At 41.3% G+C, this 24,211-nt stretch overlaps 1 protein-coding gene across 3 annotated transcripts; it reads right to left on the reverse strand.

The window, feature by feature from the left end:
• Positions 1-209: 209 nt before the first annotated feature.
• On the reverse strand, positions 210-22,529 carry mindy2 (MINDY lysine 48 deubiquitinase 2). 3 transcript variants are annotated; one of them, XM_085761724.1, is made up of 9 exons: positions 21,498-22,529; positions 21,005-21,062; positions 18,673-18,737; positions 12,033-12,191; positions 10,378-10,480; positions 8,789-8,931; positions 7,638-7,811; positions 6,347-6,535; positions 210-4,683 (listed from the first exon to the last, which is right to left on the reverse strand). In XM_085761724.1, the coding sequence occupies exons 1-9, from the start codon at positions 22,419-22,421 to the stop codon at positions 4,498-4,500; spliced, it is 2,001 nt and encodes a 666-aa protein (XP_085617850.1). In that variant the 5' UTR covers positions 22,422-22,529; the 3' UTR covers positions 210-4,497. The 3 variants fall into 3 exon arrangements, with proteins under 3 accessions (XP_085617850.1, XP_085617841.1, XP_085617859.1); XM_085761715.1 differs by having other exon boundaries at positions 210-4,686; XM_085761733.1 differs by lacking the exon at positions 210-4,683 and having other exon boundaries at positions 7,620-7,811.
• Positions 22,530-24,211: the final 1,682 nt, after the last annotated feature.

A 24,211-nucleotide genomic window follows, 5' to 3' on the forward strand; every position in this document is an offset into this window, starting at 1 on the left:
CAGATTGAACTCTCAAAGTTACAAAACTGCTGTGCTGTTGTCTTTGTGTGTATCAACACAATACAACAGTGACTTTAAATGAAAAAATAGAGTAAAATTGATGAGGTTGTATCCTGTCAAAGCAGCAAAAAAAAAAAAAACTGACTTTGTGAAACTGGTCCTTGCAGGATAAATAGGGCTCATTACAAACAATGACAACAAACCAACTATTGATCTTAGTCTTTTATTATCCTGGTAACTTCTAATCAGGTTGAATGTCCCTCGTCTATAAGGCATTTTGTTATATATATTTATATATATATCACCATATACAATATGTGACTGTAATGTGAAAGGCTACATACATTATTTGGTCATTTATGTAAATAGATGAACATTGAAATCAACACAAATGAGTTTCCTTCCATATTCACAAACACGTTCCTTTTGCTTGTACGTTTTATGTGAAATATAAACATAATGAGCCGCACAGTGGAAATGATGTTCTCGGGGTAGTTAATAATAAAATTGAACTCTGCCTAACGTTTCAGTCCTCACTATACAATGCGCCGCAAAGTAAAAATCCGGGAGTCTGATAACTGCATTAAAGAAATTGTCTGTGAGATTGTTCAGCACTCTGGATGTGTTATCTCATACAAGGATGAACATTTCCCTCTGCTACATAGATGACAACACTCAAGCCTTATAAAGCAGCCTTTTTCCTTCTCTGTATGTTAACATTAGGGCACATCGCCCTCGTTTTTGTGAACATTGTGTGGTTTAAATGATAGAAAAATAATCACCTGCATTAGGGGTGCACCTACACCATTTTTTTTTTGCTGATTTGAATGGATACCAGTGTTGTCTACATATATATCTACCGTGCTTTGTAGAAAACCTGCTTCTATTGAGCAATTGGAATAACATCCATCTTCGACCTCTTGTTGTAATTCACTTCCTCATCATCTGTGAGCTGTGTGCTGGTACTCTGGCCTTCGCACTGGTAGCCTTGTATCTGGTATAGGTGTACCACTAACCTGAATATACTATCAAATTGCAGCAAGTTCTGTTGAAGTGGCACTATCTTTTATCATTTCAAACCCAAACATTTAAACAGCCCTTTCATACTTTAACAAATTTATATTATTCACCTGGCTTAAGAGCAAACCGCTTGAGAGAAATCTTTTGGCCATTATTCAGTTGTTTTTTTTTAAAAGGTACCCAAAGAACAATAGCACTCGTTCACAATTTATGTTCTGTATAAAATGAGGTATGTTTCTCTTCTGTTAGTGCATATCAATGTAACAGTGCAAAACCAATTACAACGATTAAATGTTCAACAACCACCTTGTCAAAATACTCAGTTTACAGCATTTACCCCACCATCACTTTTACAAGGCATACAAGAAACCACTTTGAGACACTAAACACACAATATCCTTCCGATCGATTCATCATAGGAACTAGGGTGAAACAAACACATTACAACAAAAATATCAAACTCTGGTATTAATGACTGGGGAGTGGGGAGCAAGCTAATGCACAGTAGTAAATCTGAAATTATAGTAATAATAATAATAATGATATAAATGTGTGGCATGTGTCGCTCTGCGCTCTTTTCACTCTGACAAACATCAAACCAACATAAAATCTTCCAAATCAATTCAAAATATGTTAAGTGAAGTTTCATTTTTTTAAGCTTCTGCTGGAATGTGTAATCAGCATGTTCACTTAATGGGCGAAAACATAAACATAAATGAGGTGAAACTTGTTTAAGACAGACATAAAAAACAAACAAAAAAAAACACAATATTGCCACAAAGTCTCCCCTCTGCCTTCCTGCGTTCACCTTATGATTAAATGTGTTACTTAGTGAAGCTGCATGAGAAAAAAAAACTGCTAAGGAGTCAATGAAGAAGTGTTCATAGTTAATAACGTTCCTCAACCCTGTCCAAGGGGGGTTTATTTTTTATTTTGTAACATATAATCCATGTTAACACAAAAGGAGCAGCTTAAGTCATTGTTTTTTTTTATCTAGTGTGAAGTTCGACAATGAGGGCCTTAAATAATATAGTGTTAAGTCCTTCAAAATGTCAGAATATTTGTTGTGAGTGTACATAAATAGATACATAAAGGTGTGATGGAGAAAGTGACTACAGGCCAAGGAACTGTGTCGTTACAAAGCAGAAAAAGACACTCGAGGATATGTCCCTTGAATAAAAGGCCTGAGAGTATTGTTGATGTCCATGTGTGTGTGTGTGTGTGTGTAAAATGCATGGATTGTCTCATTCTGGTAATACGCCTGTTGCCCTATAAAATATGCTGAAATGTTGTAAGGCGTCATATATATATGTACAAAACATAGCCTCATCAGGGCCAAACACACTGTAACTCCAGCCAACACACAAAGCCCATAATGAAAGGGTTTCCACACAGTAGGTAGCCCGCTGCCTCCATGTAACTGCCCTGTCCTGACACTGCATTGTATCGATGGAGACCACTTCACGAGCACTGCAAAGCCCCTCCTGCAACAACTGTCTCCCTCAGTCTGTGATCGAAGGCTTGAGTCAAGGCATCCAATTGGAATGTATAGAGAAAAGTTTCTCAGGAGGCAGTCCCATGGTACAATAATGGCACAAACCGCTAGCTAAATCCATCATAAGAACGCAGCAGGTAAATATGTACATCATGTGTTTTGCACACTCAATGCTGCAGTGAAATGCACATTACTTAAAAAGGTCATACCACAGAATTTCACCCTTCAGAGTGTGTTCCCACGACCAGGGCTGCTCAGTTTGTAAACAGTCAGTATTCACTGGGCCATATTTTCCATATGTAACAGATTAATGTAGCTCTTTTTTTTGTATTTGACACTTTAAACACACCAAATATCTAAGAAGGAGATTAACTGTGGAGAATGAGGAGGAAAATATCCACCTCATTGAACCAAGAGTGTGACAGGAGTTGAAATACAACTTGTGAGTTTGATGTCTCCGATTTTGAGTTTGGGTTCCAGTTTTTGGAAAATAAACACGCACATGTTCACATATATCAAACAAACTTCTCCTGGTTTAGAGGAATATAACAAACTAACGACTGAATTCTATGGTATTTCTTTTCAAAACCAGCCTGCAGTGGAACTTTTACATCCAAAACCTAACAGAGGAGAACAAGATAGTGCCTGCACACACACAGACGCATACACACACACGCACGCATACACACACACACACAGCATCTCTTCAGGAAGCTGCCAGAAGAGACTGTGAGAAAGAAAAGGGCCTTTCAGAATTACCAAACACTCTAAACTGGGTGCGATCTAGTACAAATCTAATTTGCCAAAAGCTAGCTGCGTCTCACACAGAAACATCAGATCCAGAAAAAAAAGTGTCAGTTAAAATCTGTAATGCTCTCTTAAGTCCCAAATGTAGTTTTTGTTTCTGTGAAATAGAATCACAAAATAAAAGACGAGAAGAGAAGAGAAATCTCCCAAATGTGTGGCTCAACTAAATACAGCATAGATGATTTGGCCTTTTCCAATTAGAAACTTGTCACATCTTCTAACACGTACACGACCACACGCCATCACACCACATAGCACTAGTGTACTGTACATACCATACACATGAAGACAAACACACAGTCACATTCAAACAGAGCAGAATACAACACTGCCATTCTTAAGGCAAATCTGAGCAGGGCAAGCTGTGATGAGTATTGTTACGAAGCTACAGTATCTGGCAGCTATCTGGCATGAAGTAACCCTTAGGTATAGTGATTCAGAGGGGACACAAATAGTGTTACATTGGTTTCCAACAGGCAATATTATGAGAAAATCCCTTTCATCTTACAGAAAAAAAACACATAAAACTGTCTCAAAAGCTACCTGTTATACTGACATAAATAAAATGTGAATCTTGGCATCGACAGCTAACATAAAAAAAAAAAACTCAACTAAAACCAAAAAAAAGGTGTGTTTGTCTAAAATGTTCTGTAAATATTGATAAGTACAAAAAAGCTTATAAGCTGCAAAAATGAAAAATGAGTGAAATGAATGATGTTTTTGGAAAAGAACGTGTGACATTTTGTTTCTTCAGATTATGTCTTTTGCTATAAAATATACCACCCCAGATAAACTTGACCCCACATCACAAATATAGTGCACTGTGCAACTTGTAACAAAGTTTGGCTGACTCTATGAAAGATAAGGGGTAGTTGTTGTTGTAGTGTCCCTTCCTCTGATGTCTAAGTTTAGAGGATAGCAGGCACCAGTGGTTTGGGAACAGCAGATCCTCTGTTAGTCTTGTTGCGTCTCCCCTCCATCGTCTCCTTCCCTTTTTTGTTTTTCTGTTTGTCATCAAGTGGGGGCTCCGCGTTGTGTGTCCAGTCCATGGAGAAACAAATGCTGTCCCCGTGCTCACAGATAAGCAAATGCACAAAACACACTCACACACACACACACACACACACACACACAAACGCACGCACATACACACACTCACCCAGACACGCTGTATGTTACAAAATAACACATTTGTCTTTATCCTTCGATTCTTTCTTGGCTTTCCGTTCCCCGCTCGAGGACTGTTTTCCCGGGCTGGGTGTGGCTCCGGCTGCTGCTGCCGTCACAGCTCCGGCTGCTGCTGCACCTGCTCCTGCGCCTCCTCTGTCCGCCTCATCTCCTTCGACAGGCTCCTGCTGGCCCTGCTGCACAAACACAACCGGGGGGGCAAAGGAGCAAGAGAAATATAAATAAAAACCTACTCATTGATCTGAACTGGAAGAATAAGCGTTCCTCCAAAAACATAAATAAATATGCTACAGTGCGTCTTAAAATGTGGTCAGATCTTTATCACAGTTACAATTATGTAGAAACACAATCTATTTTAACTAATAAAACACCAATTGCTGTGTTGTTCTTGTAGTCACACAACATCATTCAAACATTCACAGTTTAGGTTGGAAACAGTTTGAAATCCTTTTGTACCAACATGAAAACACATGGGGGCCGGCTGCTTTCCTGCCTCTGGGCTGAGACATCATCGAGGGGAAAATTAATTGCCAAATTTATCGCAAAGATGTTTTACAGGTTAATGTCAGGCTCAATGTGAAGACAGTCACTCACACCAGGCATCATGAAAATGTGGCTGAGCTGAAGCAGCTCTGTAAAGAACAAAAAGTCCAAATGTCCTTGTGAACGGTGTGTAGGTGGATTTTTTTTACCTGAGGTTACTGGTGCCAAGAGAGGGGAAGAATTAAATGATTCCACCAGCACTGTATTTAAAGAGATAGTTCAACATTTTGGCAAATTCGCCTATTGCCATAAACCCTATAGTCATAGGAGTAGGTTCATTACCTTTAATTACTGGTGCATGTTGTTTTGAGATCCGCGGGGCAGAGACGTGAGCTGCTCAGTGACACAATGGAGGTGAATGGTACAGGTCCCCTGTCCCTCATCAAACTCATCAAATAGATAATCCAACAACGACAAAACGCGCTCATGGACAAGTTGTGACCTGCACATTCACCACGCTATGAGATAATAATAACATTACGAGACAGAGTTGTTTTCGAGGCAAATCCGTAGCCTGAACTACATTCCAGACACGGCTGCTGGGTGGAGTGACTTCAAAAGCGCATGTAGTTCAGAGTATTTGCTTCATGTGTCGTAATGTTACAGATGATTATCTCATAGCGTGGTGAATGTGCAGGTCACAACTTGTCCACCAGAGCGTTTTGGAGTTGTTGGATTGTGTATTTGATGAGTTTTGTACCGTTCATCTACATTGTGTTCGCTGAGCAGCTCGCGTCTCTGCCCCACGGATCTCAAAATAACATGCACCGATAATTAAAGGTAATGAAACTACTCCTATGACTATAGGGATTATGGCCATAGGCAAATTTGCCAAACGTTTAACTATCCCTTTAAAACTGTATTCAGTAACATAACATAAGGTTCATGTGGGCACATTGTGTCTGTTCACATTATGATCAATTGATACAGGTAATCATACCAAAGGGCTCAATGAACTGGGTACTTTTTCTTGCCACTGTGTATCAGGTATGTGTGGTGACTGTCCTGAGCTCCTGCTCTACTCTACAGACGAAGCTTCTGTCTCGACCCCACGGTAAAAGGGTGGCAGCATTACAAGAAAAAAAAAGAACATCACTGTGTCTTTTCATCTTCACTACCTCCTTTACAGCTCTGACTCTCGTACTCAGACATCCATCTGTTTCCAGAAGCAAACATCTTCCCTCTATGTCACGTTTGCCTCGCATTTGTTCCAAGACCTGCTTCTCCTCCCTCTCCCACCTGCCTGTACCTCCTCCAGTCCCTCCCTCCCTCCCTCCCTCCCTCCCTCCCCACCTGTGCCTGTGCTGCTGCCGCCGCCGCCTGCTCCTGCTCCTGCTCCTGGTAGTACTGCGAGGCTCGTCGGTCCTCCTCCTCCTGAAGCTTTTTCGCCAGCTCCAGGTCACTGATGCCCTCGGGGAGCTGCTCCCACTGCAGGTCCTGGCTTTGCTGCTCCTGCTGCAGCGACAGCGCCATCAGATAGTCCTGATAACACATGTGAACGCGCACAGAGAGAGAAAGAGAGAGAGAGAGAGAAAGAGACAGAGAAAGAGAGAGACATGTGTGATGATTTATGCAGAAAGTTGCCATTGTGACGTTTGCGTGTGTACACTGTGTTTCTCAACATGCAACGGCTGAGCTGGGACGCTCCATGTTATAGACCAATCCACCATCCACAACCACTGTTCTTTACTTATCAACTGAGCCATATTCATTTGTTGTGTTGTCTTCATTGTATTATTTTTTGTGGTATAATTAGTTGGACTTATCCGTTCTATTATATCATGTTCTATTCTCCTCAATGTTATATCCCTTTGTCAATGTGAAGACCTAATTTCCCAACTGGGAATTACAAGTTTTCTCCAATCTAACTGAATTGATTTTGAGCACATAAATTGCCTGAATAGATTTTTCTCACCAAGTTCTATCTAGCAGATAAGGGGGGTCTGGGCAATGAGAGAGCAATAAAAAGTAATAGCCCCCATGTTCAGGTCTAGTATGTGTGTGTGGGAACAGGCAGACAGTTTGTCAGCAAGCTCTGTGTTTGGCCCTTTCTGCCCAACCAATGAGCAAACAACTGTGAATTACAGTCACAAGGCATAGGAGACATAAACTCAATGCATTGTTACACTGGTACAATGAAGCACGGAGGAGAAGTGAGGGGGGGCACCGTGCAGCCGTGCTTGTGTGATGTTCAGGCTGCCATCTGATGCATCTCATAGATTAGTGTGGGGCCATAACACATCTATTATTTAAGAACTTTCCCTCACATTTTTTTTTAGCCCACAGTGCACAGTGGATTGTTTTCAACTTTTTCATTAATAACTCGGTGCCATTCAGGTGTTTCCGGGAATTTGATGGAGTGTGTGTCGTTTTTTTGTTTTTGTCTTTCTTTTTCCCTGAGTGTTTAAATCATGATGCTAGAGGCAAGAACAGCAAGAAGCATTATGCCACTACTGGTCCATTAATCTGTCTCGGCTTTCCTGATACATAAATGGTGTGAAAAGCACATCGTGGTTAAGCATTTCTAGACGTGGTGGTAGATATATGCTGGTTCCGCTAGTCTTGCCTGCATCAGTGCTCAGACCTGGTCTATCTGATCCTGCTGGCCTCGGTACACGGTCTCTGGATCAGAGGGAGGCCGCAACCGGAACTCTGAATCACAGAAGTTGCCATCTCCGTCGACGTTGTGCAGACTCTCCCAGACGACCTTCTCCTCCGTCAGGAAACCTTGATCTGTAACCAGAAGGTACAGCTGGCCCTAGGAAATAACCACACACACACATACACATCAGCCATTATCAGTGTTATACACACAAACACGATGTCACACATTGTACTGTTAGTAGACGCTCACACAGCCTGCACATGTGTGACTAGGTGCATGTGTTTTTGAGCTGCTGGTGAGCGATTACAAGGGCCGTGATGCTTTGTCTGGTGTTAAAGGTGACACACACACACATAGCTCTGCTTATATTGGCAGTGATACTGTGCTATTCAAAATAAGAGTACGCAAACTTCACTTCCCCTCCTGTGGACAACAGGAAAGGTCTGTCCCAGCTACACTGATATGGGGAGCCAGATGTGGACATGGACAGGGCTGTTGCAGATGGGATGCAGGCAAATGGGATCATTGTGATTGATCTAATATTGTGTTACACATCAATATGCATCCGTCATTAGCTTGAAGAATGAGCTCTATCGGAGAGTGCACAGCAGCTTTAACAGAGGAGGGGTCCCAAATCTACTGGCTGGGAGGTTTAAACTCTTAACTAGAAACTTCTTCTTCTGCAAATAATAATCTCAACAAACAATTACATTTGTCTTTAAGGCTTTTCTGTAAAATAAAAAATGTTTATCGCTTCAATCAAATTGAACTATTTCTTATTAAATAGCCCGCAGAGAAACATTTAATTAAAGCGCCTTTATTCTGTTTAGCTCACAGACAAAACATAGAGCTGACTGTTTGAGACTGCAAAGGTAGTTTGCTGATATTTTGTAATATCATCTGGAGAGAAGCAGAAATCCAGGTTTACCTGGGGGTAATATACAGTACTGTATATATACACACATGAAACATATCAACACGTGGTAATTTATTGTCAATAAGGTGAAGGAGAGATGAAACCATGATGCAAAGTCTACAGAAAGCTTCACATATGGATCTCAGTTTGACTAATGCAAACAACAACTGACAGTTACAGTGACAGCGCTGTTTGTAGTCTTTAGTGAAGTTACCTTGTATTTGATCATAGTGCTGAAGTGGTTATTCCTGAAAAAGACACAGAGCTCTCCCTCCTGTACAGTGGATGTGAGCTCACACAAGCCATGGTACGTCAGCTGAGTGGCTGTGCTGCTCAGAAACTGCTCTGCTACGATGCCTGAGAGGAGACAAAGGAAGGGGAGACGGAGAAAAAAACATGGGAGGTTGTGAATTAGTGATTGATTAGCAAAGGCAGAAACTTGGTCACATCATGAGCGTTGCTTGAATTATTTATCGTATCTCGGTTGAATGATTTTACTGCCTGGATGCTGTAGATTAAAGACAGCTTTAAAACTGATTGATTGAAAGTTAATTATACTGTGTCTCTCTTAATTGTGTTAAGTGAAATACTTTTAAATTTGATATAATTTCATAATTCTGAAGATAACCAATCGTCTAAATTATGAAGGTGGAAAAATAACTTTCATTTGTTACTTGTAAATTCTTTTCATTCATTTCATGTATCATTAGACCATAGACACTGAGACACATGAGTCATCTACGTGACAATCAATCCCCGCTCATTCATGAGCAGAGGTCAGTATTTGGAAGGCTTACTGGAAACCCTGTTGTAATGTCTGTCGTTGATATTTGAACACTGAGACTCTCTGCTGCTGGAACTGCTCACAGTTAATACAGTGAACTCAATATAGGCTGAGTAGCAGATGGCGAGCAACATCTGTAAGACAGGACGGCACCCAATGTATAACGAATACACAAAGACACATTCAAAGAGACAGGGAAGCGGTCCACGATGGTGGAAACAGAAAGTAACTAATGGACACGGAAGCGTTTTTAACCACAGCAGCAAATTTCAGAGATGCTTCATTTTCTTTCAGCTATCTCAGCTCATCTAAAGCGGATGCAAAATCCAGCTCCTCAAGCAGTGACGGGCAGCGTCGGCAGCAAACCACTTAAATCCAAGACTATGCTGCAAGTGTAGAAACACAACAAACAGGAGTGAATCTCCCACATCAATATCATCATCGACTAAGGCCATGAGTTGTTGGGCTTGGCAGCAGCCCAGCTGACAAGTGCTCAGGAAAGTCAGCGTTGAACGAGCAAATATTTAGTTGAGAAGTTACTGACAGCTGGTGAGAAAACTGGGAGCTGTGGAAGTAGGTCATTTGATGAGCAGCCACATATGTGTCCTGGTTTTATTTGAGCTCGGTCCGTGCTTTTGTGCAAGAGTACGCTTGCACTGGACGGTCCAGTAAACATATCTCATGTAATGAAGGTGCCACTGACTCAATGTTACACTGCGCACACACACTGCCGTTTCTCTGCACGGTTGGACTTGTGCCACTACCGCACAAAGAAGCTGGTGATGGTTGACTTCAACATGTAGCGTTGAATCAATAGAAAGAGGATGTTTATCAAAATGTAGCGCTGAAGATCTAAATTTGAACGTTTTCATCTATCGAAACGCATAACTTCCTCTCTTTTTCTGCACCTTAGGGCGAGTACACAGGGCTGACAGGGAACAGACGGGGGTGGAGGGTGCAGGTGGGGGCGGGAGGGGAGTGAGGCCGGTCAGAGGGAGTGAGGAGAAAGCAGCACCCACCTTCACCTGCCAGCTCGCTGTTGTCCGACTGTTTGCAGGATATTATCTTCTCCACCAGCTGGTTGTAGCTGCAGTTGCCCACTGCCTTGACAATGTCATGCATCTGCAAACAAAGATAAAAAAATAAAAAAAACTGTGGGAGAGAGCATTCACCGAGCTTTGGAGCCGTTTCACTAAAAGCCACAGCAGATTTATACAAAATTTATAACAGAGAGAAAGATTCTGGCGACAAGAGGTTTATACTGGAGACCGTTATCACTGTGTAAACCTGATTCTCCTTTCTGCGACGGTTCAACTGAACACATAACAGGTACATTCACCTGACAGCTTTCTGTAGTGCAAGTGTGAACACTGTCATTTGAACTCAGGCCACAGGGCTGAACACACAGACCACCTGAAAAGACGGCAGTCTGGTCCCAAGAGACCTCTGGAGCTGTGAGGGAGTGGCTTGTGGAGTAGTACAGTAGCTCTCCAATAGTTTCAATTCAATGAACTAAACTTATCAAAACAGATTTAGACTGAGGAAGCCATCAAGGAAAATCCATATCTATCTATTGATCTAATTATCAAAACCCAAATTCCTCCAAATTTGTGTAAAATGGAGAAAAATAAACAACCACATAGTAATTTACAGAAACCCCAGTATCCATCCCACATGCTACAAGATGCCACATTTCTGTCCTGTTTCCAGCTGTGTTTTTCTCATTGACCATGAGAACATTTTATGCTGCTACTTTAATAGCTACTCTGCTATTTTAATGCGAAAAAAAGATAAATACGTCATTAAAATCAAACCAAATACTACACATGTTTACGCCTCGCTCATTTTTTTTGAGATAAATGAGGATGCTTTCACATCTGAAAGTCATAGTCTTGATGAAGGTACATCGTTGCCTTAGTTATATTTCATATTGAGTGTGTGAGCTATAAGCATGAACTGCTATGGATGAACATATTGACTGAACAGTTTTACCCTGCGTCATGGACCCATGTGGAGAAATCCAATAGCAAGTCGTGCTGGACTGATGAGTTTATTAATGGTCTTATGAGCATTATCACCTGAGACTGAAACCAGACGTAATATATCATCCATTATGTACACTGCAGCGAAAACTTGGACTAAGATAACATCGTTTTCATTGCAGTACTGCAGGAATGAGTGGTCACTACACATTACATACACAAAGCAGGACACAAGCACAGTGTGCCTCGTACTTTTAACTCCCACTGACTTTCTGACCTTCTGACCAAGTGATATGAGATGAATATAAAAACACGTATAAGACTGCTCTCATTAAAATTCAGGATTAACAGAATTCATGTCATTTTGCTGTCATAAGACGCTGTGGTTGGGCTGCTTTGTTTTAACACCATCAATGACCCACAGCAGTTTCCAGGTGAGTTACCTGTCAGCCCATTAGACTGCATGTTTACTGGTTTTGGTGTCTTTGCAATATGACAGCGTGAATACACAGACAAGAACTGAAAGACAACATTTTTTTCCCTTTGTCTGGTTCAACTCAATTTCACTTCAGATGTGAAAGCAGCCACTGATTTCAGTATTACACTATTCACAAAACAAAGACATATGTTGAGGGAACACAATAAAACACGTAAAGAATCACATTAGTGATGATAAGTAAGGTCCATCTCACCTGGGGGTCAACTAGCCAGCCATGGTAAAGGGGGATGTCCAGCAGATCAAACACAATGCATTCTGGGGTGTACTCAAAGACTCGCACCCCTGTGAACTTAACATTCACATCCAGGCCCGTCTGCAGCTTATGCAACACGGCCATGGCATCACTCATGTTCTAGGAAACAAGGAGAAAAAGGACACGGTCTTGTTAAAAACAATGCAGCAGAAGGATTTCATGATGTGAACTTACAAAAACAAATCTTAGATGGTAAAGAGGACATGTATGTTTCTGTATTATAAACATTATACAGAACCAAGAGCTGTGTCCAGTCCAGCTGCTGCTGTCAGCTGTCTTCATCAGTTACAATATTCTTGGTTGTCTGCACAGACAGCAGAGCTGGGGCTATTAACAATTGATTTTTTTCTCTCTTTTTTTCTACCGTTACAAGAAACCATTAACTGCCATTTACGCCTGCACAAAGTAAAAAACACAACTTTTACACACTTAATCCCTTATCTGGTTTTGTCAAGTCTGGCTGTTTTACAATCATTTCTTTGCAGCTAAGTTTTCATATTTACTGCTCTCATTAAGTTTTACTTTGTTTACTATCAATCAACCTACAACCACAGGCAGAACTGGAGGTCTCTGCCAGGAAACCATATGATATTAAATTTCTGTGTCGGCTTTCAGACTCATCACCATGAGACATGATATTTCCCTTTGATAATATTAATAAAATTAGAGAAGTGAACGAAGAAACAGGAACACAAGATGATATAAGACGATGTAATGCAGCCCAACAAAAGCTCTGCAATAAATACAACCTTTCATTGATTTTCATGGCAGAGAGAGTGAGAGTGAGAGTGAGAGCGAGAGAGCGAGAGTGAGAGCGAGATAGAGAGAGTGAGAGCGAGAGCAAGATAGAGAGAGAGAGAGAAATGACACACAACCAAGGTCCTTGGCTGGACTTGAAAAGGGAGACACTGAGACCTAAACCTCTATCTCACCAGGTCGCCTCTGCAATGTTCAAAATTGAATACAGCCACTTCAGACAGATGGTTGAGTTCAGCTCTGTGGCCATTTCAAGTTTGTAATCTGTTAACGTGGACTACAGTATATCATACTGTAAATTGCTCCCATTTTATATTTTCGTATTTTCAACACTCAAACATCAAGTTGCACAATGAGGGTTCATCCTGTCACTCAGATCTCACTACAAGCTCTGTTAAAGGTTATAATTAGTTAAGAAGATTAAAATGAATAGGTAACACAAGTTAGAATATATATCAACTTTAAATGACTTTGGTAACTTGTCAATGATGAAGGGAGGGTCACTTTCATTAACTTCAATTTTTCCACATAATTACCCTATCAGTCCATCAGAATCCTACCAGACAGTAAAATGTGAGCTTCCTGATGTGCAGAATACTATGTAATTTGTTTACATACCATTTCATCTAGATATATTTACTCAGTCAAACCCAGAACACCCTTAGACACAGGACACAAACAACATTTGGGCTTAATTAAGCAAAAATATTTGAGGTGGCTTCAAATAACCTTCTGTTCGTCTGTGAATATGAATATGTTTGTAAATATATTTTATAACTTCTTCTTGTTCATCTTTAGCGGTCTGTAAAACCCTCTCCAGTCAGTTCCTTAATAGTTTTTTTTTTACCATCAAATCAGCATTTTCTGCATGTTTTACCCACATGACCGTTGCTATTGTGATTTCCCTAAACTGTTATGGGTGTTAACAAGTTTCCTTAAAATAAATCTATCACTAGGTTCCTGTGAGGTTTTAAAGCAGATATCAGTGGAATGTTTTTGTTAATATAAGTCCTAAATAGTCCCATTTTCCGTCAGCAATCACTTACATGAAGTATTTCAGCCTAAACACGAGTCTCTCCGTCACTCTGCTCTGCTGTAACCCGAGGAGAAAATTTTCCTTGTGGGATACAAGTGTTATCCAATGAGGGGAGAGAACGGCATGAAGGGCTGTGTGTGCAGCCAAGGGATGCGCGTGAATGTGGTGACGTAGCACGAGGACCAATTGATGCCTGACAAGGGCGGGGGCTGCTAACTCATGGTGCGTTCAAGGAAACTCGTACTTTGTGTTTTTCCTTCCTGTGAAGTCATACCAGTTCGATCTGGTACGAGTTCACGGGTCGGAAGTTACGAGTGGCCGTTATAGGGAACTTTCACAGACAACAGGACGGTAAAAACACGAGCTACGGGTTACCTGGAACGCTACCAAGTCGTAGTTGTGACTTGAAGCTGTAACTTACGGTTTCAAAAGCCTGCCTTGAACACAGCATTAGCCGAAACGGCCGTGCCGCTGTTATCTGCTTTAACTGGATGTGTTCATGAGGCCTGAACAAAACTGAGAAAAATACCACTCCACGCTGCTTTTTGCTTTAAAGCCTGATTAAAAAACATCAGAACTTTATTTTGGAACGAGGGAACGTTGAGCTTGCCATTAATTGTAAGGTTGGTGGTTTGATGTTTTTCTGTCCACATACTTTTACTGTGTGTGCATGGTGGAGAGAAATGTCTTATAAATGGCTCCGGAGAAAATACTTTTTATTTAGTAATTTGAATTAATGAGACATAGTCAATATTTAACCGTAGGTATTGGTTATACAAATCAGCACAATTTGCTTTGTCACAGTTCCTCTTCTGTTGCACCTCCTGTTTGCTTTGCTGAACAATTGAGCTCATTTTGACATTAATGTGCTTGCATAAGAACTGAGCTGTGTTTATCTCTGATGGTAGAAAAGTTTTTAAATGCTGCTAAAAATATACATATATATATTTTTTAAATCCTTTATTTCAAATCAGTGACTGTAGGGATGAACAACATAAAGTTTATATTATATACACTGTACATACGTCCTAAATATGCCACATGTTTGCACCACACACCTGAGAACCCAACCAAACAGACTAATTCTTGTGTTCTGCCTCAGAGCCATGTTTCCCAGCTGGCTCTGAACCTCTGCTGCCATTTAACTCTGAGATCAAGATAAACCTTGCAGCTGAGCCCAACAACACTATTATAAGTGTGTAGTTGCAAGCAATTTCCATTTGATTTCAGGCATTTTGCAATACACTACTAGAGACTGTAGCAATACAAGGAAAATTACTCATAAGATTTGTTTTTGCAAATACCAGAACAATAATTCAATATCAGTATTTACTTTCAGTGTTACTACATAATAAAAATGATCATCATTTCCATATTGCAAGACATTTAATTATCCAAAACTAATTATTAAAAATTCTAACAAATGACTGAGAACTGATTTTGTATAAAATTTCCATCTCGATATCAATATGATAGACCTATTCTTATCAATACTGTGATGCGTATTTCCACTGCTTCACTTGCATCATTATTGTGAATATGTTTCTTTGATTTATTTACTGAGTATAATGATTCCAAATGTGGAAACACTGACAGTGCAGCGTGGACTAGATACTGTACATCCCAAAAGCAGAGAGCTTCTCCAGCTCTGGAGCACAGAGATGAGGTGAAAAGCCTTCAGCTGGCCCATTTGAGCGTGCGGATTAGGATGTTTATGAGCAGCAGTGATGGCAGGATTAGCAGGCCAGTGTAATGGACCACATCTCTTCACTTTAGGGCAAAGGGCTCTGACAGCAGATGAGCGCTAAGAGATCAGATGATCAGATGATTAGCACTGCATCTTTTAGATTCATCTGTACTTGGGTTGGGTGCATTTTCACAGTGTAACATTAGCACAGGACTCTGCTGTGGCCTTTCTGTGTTTTTGCTCTCACTCTTCAGCTGAAATGTTTTTGGGAAGATTGACTGGTAGTTCACAGAACAGGCTTTTATTTTGCCATTTACCCGATAACATAATGCAGTTCCCACAATAAAACATGGTGCAGCCCAGAAACACAACTATAATCAAGTCCAACACTAAATAAACGTATGAAAGAGAAAGAGGTATTGCTTCTAAAGCTGTAGGAGGGAGCTGCTTTCCCCGTGTTACTTTAAAACCAATGTTTCTGCCAGGCAACACAATTGAGCAATAGTTTTCGGTTAAGAAATGAATACTAAGGTTGACAGTGCCACAAAAAACTGTCATTACTCAATGAAAATGAGATTTTAGACAATGCCACAGTCCGACATTTGGTGTACGTGTGCATGTTTTATGACTTTCTGAATTCATATAAAATCTCTGAAAATACACAAAGCAGATCTATGAAGCTAAAGCAACATATCAGCCACCGGAGAACATGTAAACCATTACATAATGCAACGGCCAATCAGAGGGAGCTTTTAAATAATGAACAGTTTACAAGACTGTAATGTCCCACATTTTGGATCAGACTTGAAACACAGCAGCTGCTGCTGCTCTACATTTTTGTTTGATGCATCATCAAAATAACTTTATATTTCTAATATTAATAATGTTATCTGGTACTATTTAGATAAAAAAAAAAAGAAGACAGAGCACTTCTCAATACAACCCCAGTTTAGCAACATTACTAACCATGGCCTTAAAAGTAACGGCAGAGGTCGATCAGAGACTGTCTCTACTGTGTGTGCATGGTGGGCGGAAATGTAGCCTAACTTGTGAAGGATTGAATTAAAATGAACATGTGTACCTCACACATTGATAAACCTGTGTGTATAGCTTTATCTCCGATCTTATAATTAGATGGATCCTGCTTGAATTAAATCAGTGTCCAGCCTCACAAGATGCACAACTGAAGCCACAGCCTCTGCCATGTTCGCTCATTCAAAGCGTTGCTCTCCATACAGAGCTAATAAACTGAGCTGTATTTCTTCTTATGGGCTTTTATGATTGTGGCCTGGACACAAATCATCTTCTTTGTCTCTGACATCACCATCAGGAATTTCTAATCACATTTCATCGATGTTAATATACAGCCTTTAATTTGATTAGCAGGGCGTAAACCAAACAGACATGTGTGACAAATTTTGCGTTGGTTCATCATCTAACAGGCTACATGGGGGTTGAGGGTGCATCATGCGAACGATCAGACAAACGATGCGTTTTGAAACCCACACTGGGATTTTGTTTGCTTCTCTCAGGACAAAGAAAGGGTTAAGAAACATTGGCGAACACTACCCATTACTGCGAATAATGTCAAATTAAAATCAGACTCCTCTTTAGCACGATAACCCATTTCCTCCAATGGCTGAACACTCATCATGGATGAATTGCCGTGTAAAGCGGTGTTGAGCTGGGTCCACTTACACAAAAGCAAAACTAGCCTCTCACTTCACTTCTCCGCAGCTCCTCCGAGTAAATATTTAACAATAGCTAAAGAGCAGCCGTGCAAATGCTATTTAAAGCCTCATATGCTCTTGTGACAGATGATGTTTTTTTGAGCTAAATTTATAAATAGAACTACTTCTGTTATGAACTCCTACAGCTCCTTTCAAAGTCTGGCCTGCTTCAGTTGCATTTCAGAACAGGCCAATAAGCAGTGAAAACACATTTCTTTAAGATGCACAGAGGAGAAAACCTTTTGTTTGATGTGTACATAAATAAATCTCACAGACTTGCTGTCTTTTAAATCCCAGAGTCCAGCAACCCGGAGCGCTGCCCACGGTAGTCTCCACATACTGTGTCTAACCACACCACATGGACATGAGGACACCCACATGCAACACAGCTCCCAGGCCAATGTCTAGGATTAGACCGCCATAATAACTATGCACAAACTACCAACCACTCCCTTACTCTAACTCCACATGCTGAGGACGCTGCTGATTTATTTAAGAGGTTGTATTTTGGCTCAAGGTAAATTTAGAAAACCATTCAGTGAGGAGACTGCACGTTATTATAATTTTTTTCTCCTCTCTAAATGAGGGACAAGTGTGGCTTCAAATGATTCACAGATGTGCTGGTGCTCTGCCATGCAAGAGGAGGAGAGGCAGGGCCCCTCCCACACCGTAGGCAGGCAGCGGAGACAGGAGGAAGCAGGGGAGCCGGAGCTGGAGCTCCATCTCCAAGTGCCTCTCATGGTGAGCAACACACACACACAGCCTCAGTAATAGCTGGGAGCTGAACCCAGCCATGCGTCTCTAAGCATTCACCGCCATGTGAAACAACATAATCTGACACTCCTGACCCCTGTTGTTCCCTGGGCCTTGCAAGACGCGTCTTATGTAACCTATAGAGCAGTGTGGAGGGAAAAAAAGGAAAAGACGCTAAACTGCAGTGGTTCACATTCACACTCAACCTGACGCTTATTTCCATATTACGGAAGATCCGCTGACCTTCTCTGTTGCCTTAATGCAAATGTGCCAACCTGCTTTTTTAGCATGCAGCTAATACTGATCCTGTGTGTGTGTGTGTGTGTGGTACTGGTCCATCACAGAAGAGGGCATATCACTTTCTAATCCATGGTGGGAATTTATCAATAACAGCCACAGAGAAATATTGAGTGTGTCAGTGAGAGCTAATGTTAAACTTTTACAGTTACGGGTTCAACACAGAGAGAGAGTAGAGAAAGAGACAGAGAGAGAGAGGAGACAAATAGCAAGTTCAATCCAAAAACCATGCACTGCTCAAGTACCATTAACAGTCAGCACACACATAAGCATAAACACATGTCTGTTTAATGATAATATTCCAGATTAGGCAGCCCTTACCTGCTCATAGTTTAGCCGCTGAGCCTCCGATATTTCTTTAGGCTTGGTTTCCAGAATGTAGTCTCCTACAGACGGACAGGAAGAGAGATGTGTCACCAGTTGATGATTAGTTCAACGGTACTAAAAGAGCGAAAACCATTTGCTCTGCACTGATTGCTGCTACGGACTCCTATGGCTTAAGCAATTGTAGAGAAATACTCTTTTTTAGAAAGGGCTGTGCCAAATATACTATGTAGGATCCTTTGAGTCATGTCCACTGTGGTGTCAGCTGAGATCTCAGTCGACACGGCTCTGTGGCAGAGAGCACAGCCTGGCAGATGTCTGGCTCCTGCTCTGTTCAGCACTACAAAACACGCTGCAACATTTAAAAGCGTTTCACACACTTTGAAGGGCCAGAAAAGGGCCATGAAAATACATTCTTTGCTATTGCTGTGAAAGTTTTATTGCGGTCTAACTCCTGACTTTTGAAACTGCGGTGTATGTGTTTTCCAGAGTGTTTCACAGACAATCATTTATGTATTAGGACCTGGCGGGAGTAGCGTGCTGCACTGTCAACACATATTTTTCCTGAGACTTACTCGGTGGAATGCCATGAACTTTGTGTCATCAACAGCCACATAAAGTGAAAACAGCTTCACGTGTAGATTAAATAAATGCTCTCATGTGTATTTTTCTATAGCAGTCAAAATGAATGGAGTATCTCAAGGAGAAAAGTACACTTCTCTTGTAATTAGGTCTTTCTTATTACTTTTTTTTTTTAAATAATTGTGATGGTTGACCTAGAAAAAAAGGCATGACGATTCCTTCATGTGTATGCTGTGAGCCCTTTACAATCTTAACCGAGCCCATCAAAGCACAGAATATAGCTAATGTTATGATGAGCAAGTTTTTCTGGATTCTGTGCAGCACACGCATGTTTTTTTAAACTGAAAAGTTATTTTCGTTGACTCTGTAGCCGTGTTCTGGCACATATGTCAAATGTTAACTTTAATGAGACGTTTGGACTGACCTACAGACAAGCCGCTGGGTGTAGTAAAAAAAAAAAAAAAACAACCCTTCCAACTTGACTGTTATGCTGTCACTCAATATGAAGACTGTAGTGCAAGTCAAGATGTTTTCCAGCAGAGGGCCGGCCAGCTGAGTGGTTTTACTACAGTATGTCCATGGTGAGGAAACCCCCTCGCTGTTCTGCTCACCACTGGACTGAGAACTCCTCCCTTAATGTCTGCGTCCGTCAGCCTCTGGGCTTCTGGATCATGCCCGATGCTCACGCTCTGTAATTTCCGAGCCGCCGAGTGACCGCCACCACCCACTTTAAACACCACATTTGAACTTCATTACCCATTGTCACCCCTGCCGTTTGTGTCTGTGTGTTACGACAAACAGCTCTGGGTTTAGAAGTCATCCAGCATCCCCTGGACATTACACAAGATTAGCTCTGTGGGCTGTAACTGAACTCAAGGTGAACTCGTGCTCCCATGCGCCATGCAAATGGACAATTTTGGTAATGATCAAAGTGATGACAATAACATTATTTACCATTTAATTGTGATTTTTATTTGAGCCTTTACAGCAAACAGGCACAATTACGGTCCACAATCACAATGAGGAAAGAATACCATTAAAAAGTTGATCACATATGTGGAGCATTTTAGTCCTCTAATGCCAGTGGATAGTGACTCTCCTGAAAGAGGCGGCATGAGACTGTGAGGACTGACTCTACCTCTGAAGAGCCCCTGCTGTAATCAGACCTCTCTGCTTTGATATTGTAGAGTAATTTTAGTTATGGAGGGAAGGAGGCAGCCAAAGAGAGGAGATGTCTCTTGTATGCTTTGCAACAGCAGGGGATCGTTCATGGGGTTTTCCCCTGCTCTGGTCTCTTCCTCTAAATATATATAAGCATGTACAAATGTGCAACACAAACTATATATATACACTCTAAGCATGTATCCTCTCATTTGAGGGAATGTGAAACACAAGAATGTTTACTGGGTTGCTGAAACTCTACTACTCTGCGCCAGTGGCTTTAAGGGTTAGTATGTTTACAAGTGTGGACTTGTGGGCAACACTTATTCAAGGTGCTGTGGCTCTATAAACACTGAGGCACATCGTATTATAGCTTATTTATTATACTTATGACATTTGTTATTTTTTGCATTTTCATATTAGGTGCTGCTGGGTTACCATTGTAAATCTTAGGCCAACGAGCAGAAGTGGACCAGATTTAATACGATAACATGGCTTTAAAAGCTCAGTGCATTTCTGCCCCTAGATTGACGATGTGGAATCAACATGGTCTTGTGTAACAGGTTTAACAGCAACAAACACTCACCAAGATACTCCATGAGTTGCTCAGCAGTGATGATTTCCATCATGGGTGGCATCTTAACCTGCAACAGACACACATGGACACTCGTTGTTTATTCATTTATCTGTTGTTTATCAGACAAAGCACTGCAACAAAACTTAACCATACCAGATAAGAAACCATTTACTGTAGAGTTGAGTTTATAAAACACCTCACATCTCTCTTCAGCATTCAACATGCACTGACAGGATTGAATTAATCCACATATCATATGTTAACATGTCTTGACTGATTATTTTTGACAGGAATTATTAGGGCATAGAGAGGAAACAAGCTGACGTATATGTTGATGCTTAGCAATGTAATCTAAATGCTGAATTACACAAATGTCCCCTGGTAATTACATAAAATAACTGATAATAGAGCTCAGATCTCAGAGCTACCTAGTGAAACACGCCTATCTGTATCAAGTTAGAATCAAGTTTCTATTGATCCTCGCTTATCTCGGAGCATTTACCTTCCATGCAAGGAGAAGGACATTCATAATTGCCAGTAATGGACAGGGGCCGTTCTCGTTCTGAGTGATGATCGGCGTATTCTCCTCCCTCCACTTGATCCACTTGATGTGGTATATGGACTGGCCGGCGGCCCGGTCCTTAGCACACTGGGAAGCCTTTGTCCCATCAGCCCCATACTCGCTCTGCAAGGCCAGGGCTAGCCCTCTGTCCTCCAGTCCCTCACTGTTGAGGTCGGAGCTGGGGCATGAGTTCAGGTTGGAGAAGGACTCCAGTGAATCTATGCTTCGGGATTCTCCACCAAGGCTGGGATCGGGGTCACTCCCACTCGGCAATCCCTCCGATAAGCTGCGATCACCGGACAGCCCCGACTTGACGCTTGCCGTGATTGCATTGTCCGGACACAGATGAGTCGGCTTGGCAAGTTTTGTCGGTTCATTATCTCCACATACCGAAACCTCGCCCGACACATCTGTGCTCTCCTTGGCTGGAGGTGAGGACGGGCCGTCGGTTTTGTTGTTTACTAACTTTGATGATGAGGCACCACCCTCTCTATCTCCTGCAGCCAGCACCGACTCATGCCCCATCCCGTTGCTGATCCGATCCCCGGACCCCAACCACGATCCGCTCCCCTCGACGTCCTTCTTCTTACCCTCGGGTACAGAGAGGACTTCAGCCGCTTCTGGCACGTCGGACTTCCCGGCACTGGACGTGTCATTAACGGCGCTGGGAGCACCGACGTTTGTGGTGGTGCTGTCATTACAACTAACGTTAACCAAAGTACTGAGAGCAGCCTCACTATTCTTGCATTTCTCGGCTGCTCCTTTCACTCCGCCGACAACCGCAACGTCGCCCATCTCTGCCGCAATCGTGGCACACAAAGAGCTTCCGTCAGTGTCTCGATGCAGGTTTGCATTTTTCTCCATTTCGATTTTACAGACTGTCGACAGATTTTAGCTAAATTGCAACAGCAGCAGCTTCGGTCCCAAAGACGCCATGACAACTCTGCAAGTGACGTCACCAGAGTGAATTGCCTTCAGGCCGAGCAAGGGGGCGGTAGAAAACCAACGGCCGGGCGGTGCTGCGTTTGGGTGCGCTCGTATTCTGTACTGTCATCCACTTTTGTTAAGAATTAAGACGGTTTGACCCATCCGAGGTATCTTTAAATGTCATTATACAACATAAATATATCAGAAAATGATTTAGTGACGAGACTAACAAGACTACACGTCAAAGGTTTGGTATTTAACTCAATATTATTGTTAATTCTTGTAATACAAACTAATTCTGTGCGGTTACCTTCAATAGAGTTGTGTTTCCAACTGACAGTTCCCACTTTTATTAGTTTTAGACGCTTTTCACAAGTTGAAACCGGTTGAAACCGTTGTCGAAACTGTAACTGGCTACATTGCTACATTTTTAAACCGCTACAAGGTAAAGTTGTCCTTTTTACGAGGACTCCTGAATCTACGATGAAAAAGAACCTCCCGTGCCCGTGACAGTCTTGCGTATGCGTGAACGTGCATTAGTGAGAGCAGTATGATCTCGCGGAGCTTTACAAGACAAACGAGACTTTGGAAATGATGAGACGGTCGCTGTGAATTTGAACCCGAGTTGAACCCAATTTCTCATGACCAATAAACTTTTCTTATGTTTCTAAAATAAGAGGGGCTGAGTTCCTCCAGACCTTCAAGCCACATATGCAAATTGGGTTATTTAGACAGGTCTGTAAATCCACATGCAGTAACTCTGTAGAGTCACTGGGCGGCAGCAATTCCTCGACTTGCCCGAGTTGAACAGGTACATCACGCATCAGACTGAATAAAAACACAACAGCCCATAAACTTCAGCATACAATAGTCTCTCCCCCACCCCCATTATTTATCTTGTAAATGATTGTTGAATTGCAGTGTGATAGGCTATGGATAATACTTGAAAGAAAAATGTGTGTTACACTGTTGTATTACCCATTCTAAACAATAATCAGAGCTGTAAGTGAGTATGGTAATTGTGATCTGTTATATCTATTTTAAATATGAAATGCAGATTTTGCTTCAGATTGGTGAGTCTCAACTACATATATGAACAGGATCAATGTTAGTGATGTGTATTAACTGTCTGTGACTAAAATCTGAAAAGTTTAATTTTATCTGCTGGCGTCAAAGAGTAGCTGCATACGTAACTTTGTGTGGCTATGCAGGAAATTCGACAGGAAGTCAACATTTAAGTTGTGTTTTGTTGTGGTTTTGCTGTCTCTCAACTGCTGACAGCAAGATATCAGTGGTACATTTTATGGTATTGCCTTTAGTAATGGTGCCTATAAGGCCAAAACATCCCCATTTATATATAGGCTAAATATGTAGGCTATATAGAAATGCATCTTATTACAGACAATAAAAACAGTAAAATGCATTTAAATAAAGAATTTAAATATGAGATATGAGATTAGGTGTGAATCATTTCATGAAACAACACAGGTGAGTTTTGCGTTGATGTGTTGCAATTATAGTTAATAAAGTATAAATTACTGGGGGAAAAAAAATCATCGTTGAAGATTCTGTAGTGAGTGCATTCTTTTAGGCTATTTGCAAATGTAAATTTAAAAAAAAAAGCCTCACGCAGGATGACTTGTAGTTATCTTGATGTCTTTACCTTGAATCGTTCATTCTTTTAAATGCGGAAGTCCTGATCTAAGGAAGTAAACAACTTGTAGATT

The sequence above is a fragment of the Trachurus japonicus genome, chromosome 3 (assembly GCF_045865225.1).
Source record: "Trachurus japonicus isolate A0001 chromosome 3, Traja_1.0".
Classification (NCBI taxonomy): Eukaryota; Metazoa; Chordata; class Actinopteri; order Carangiformes; family Carangidae; genus Trachurus; species Trachurus japonicus.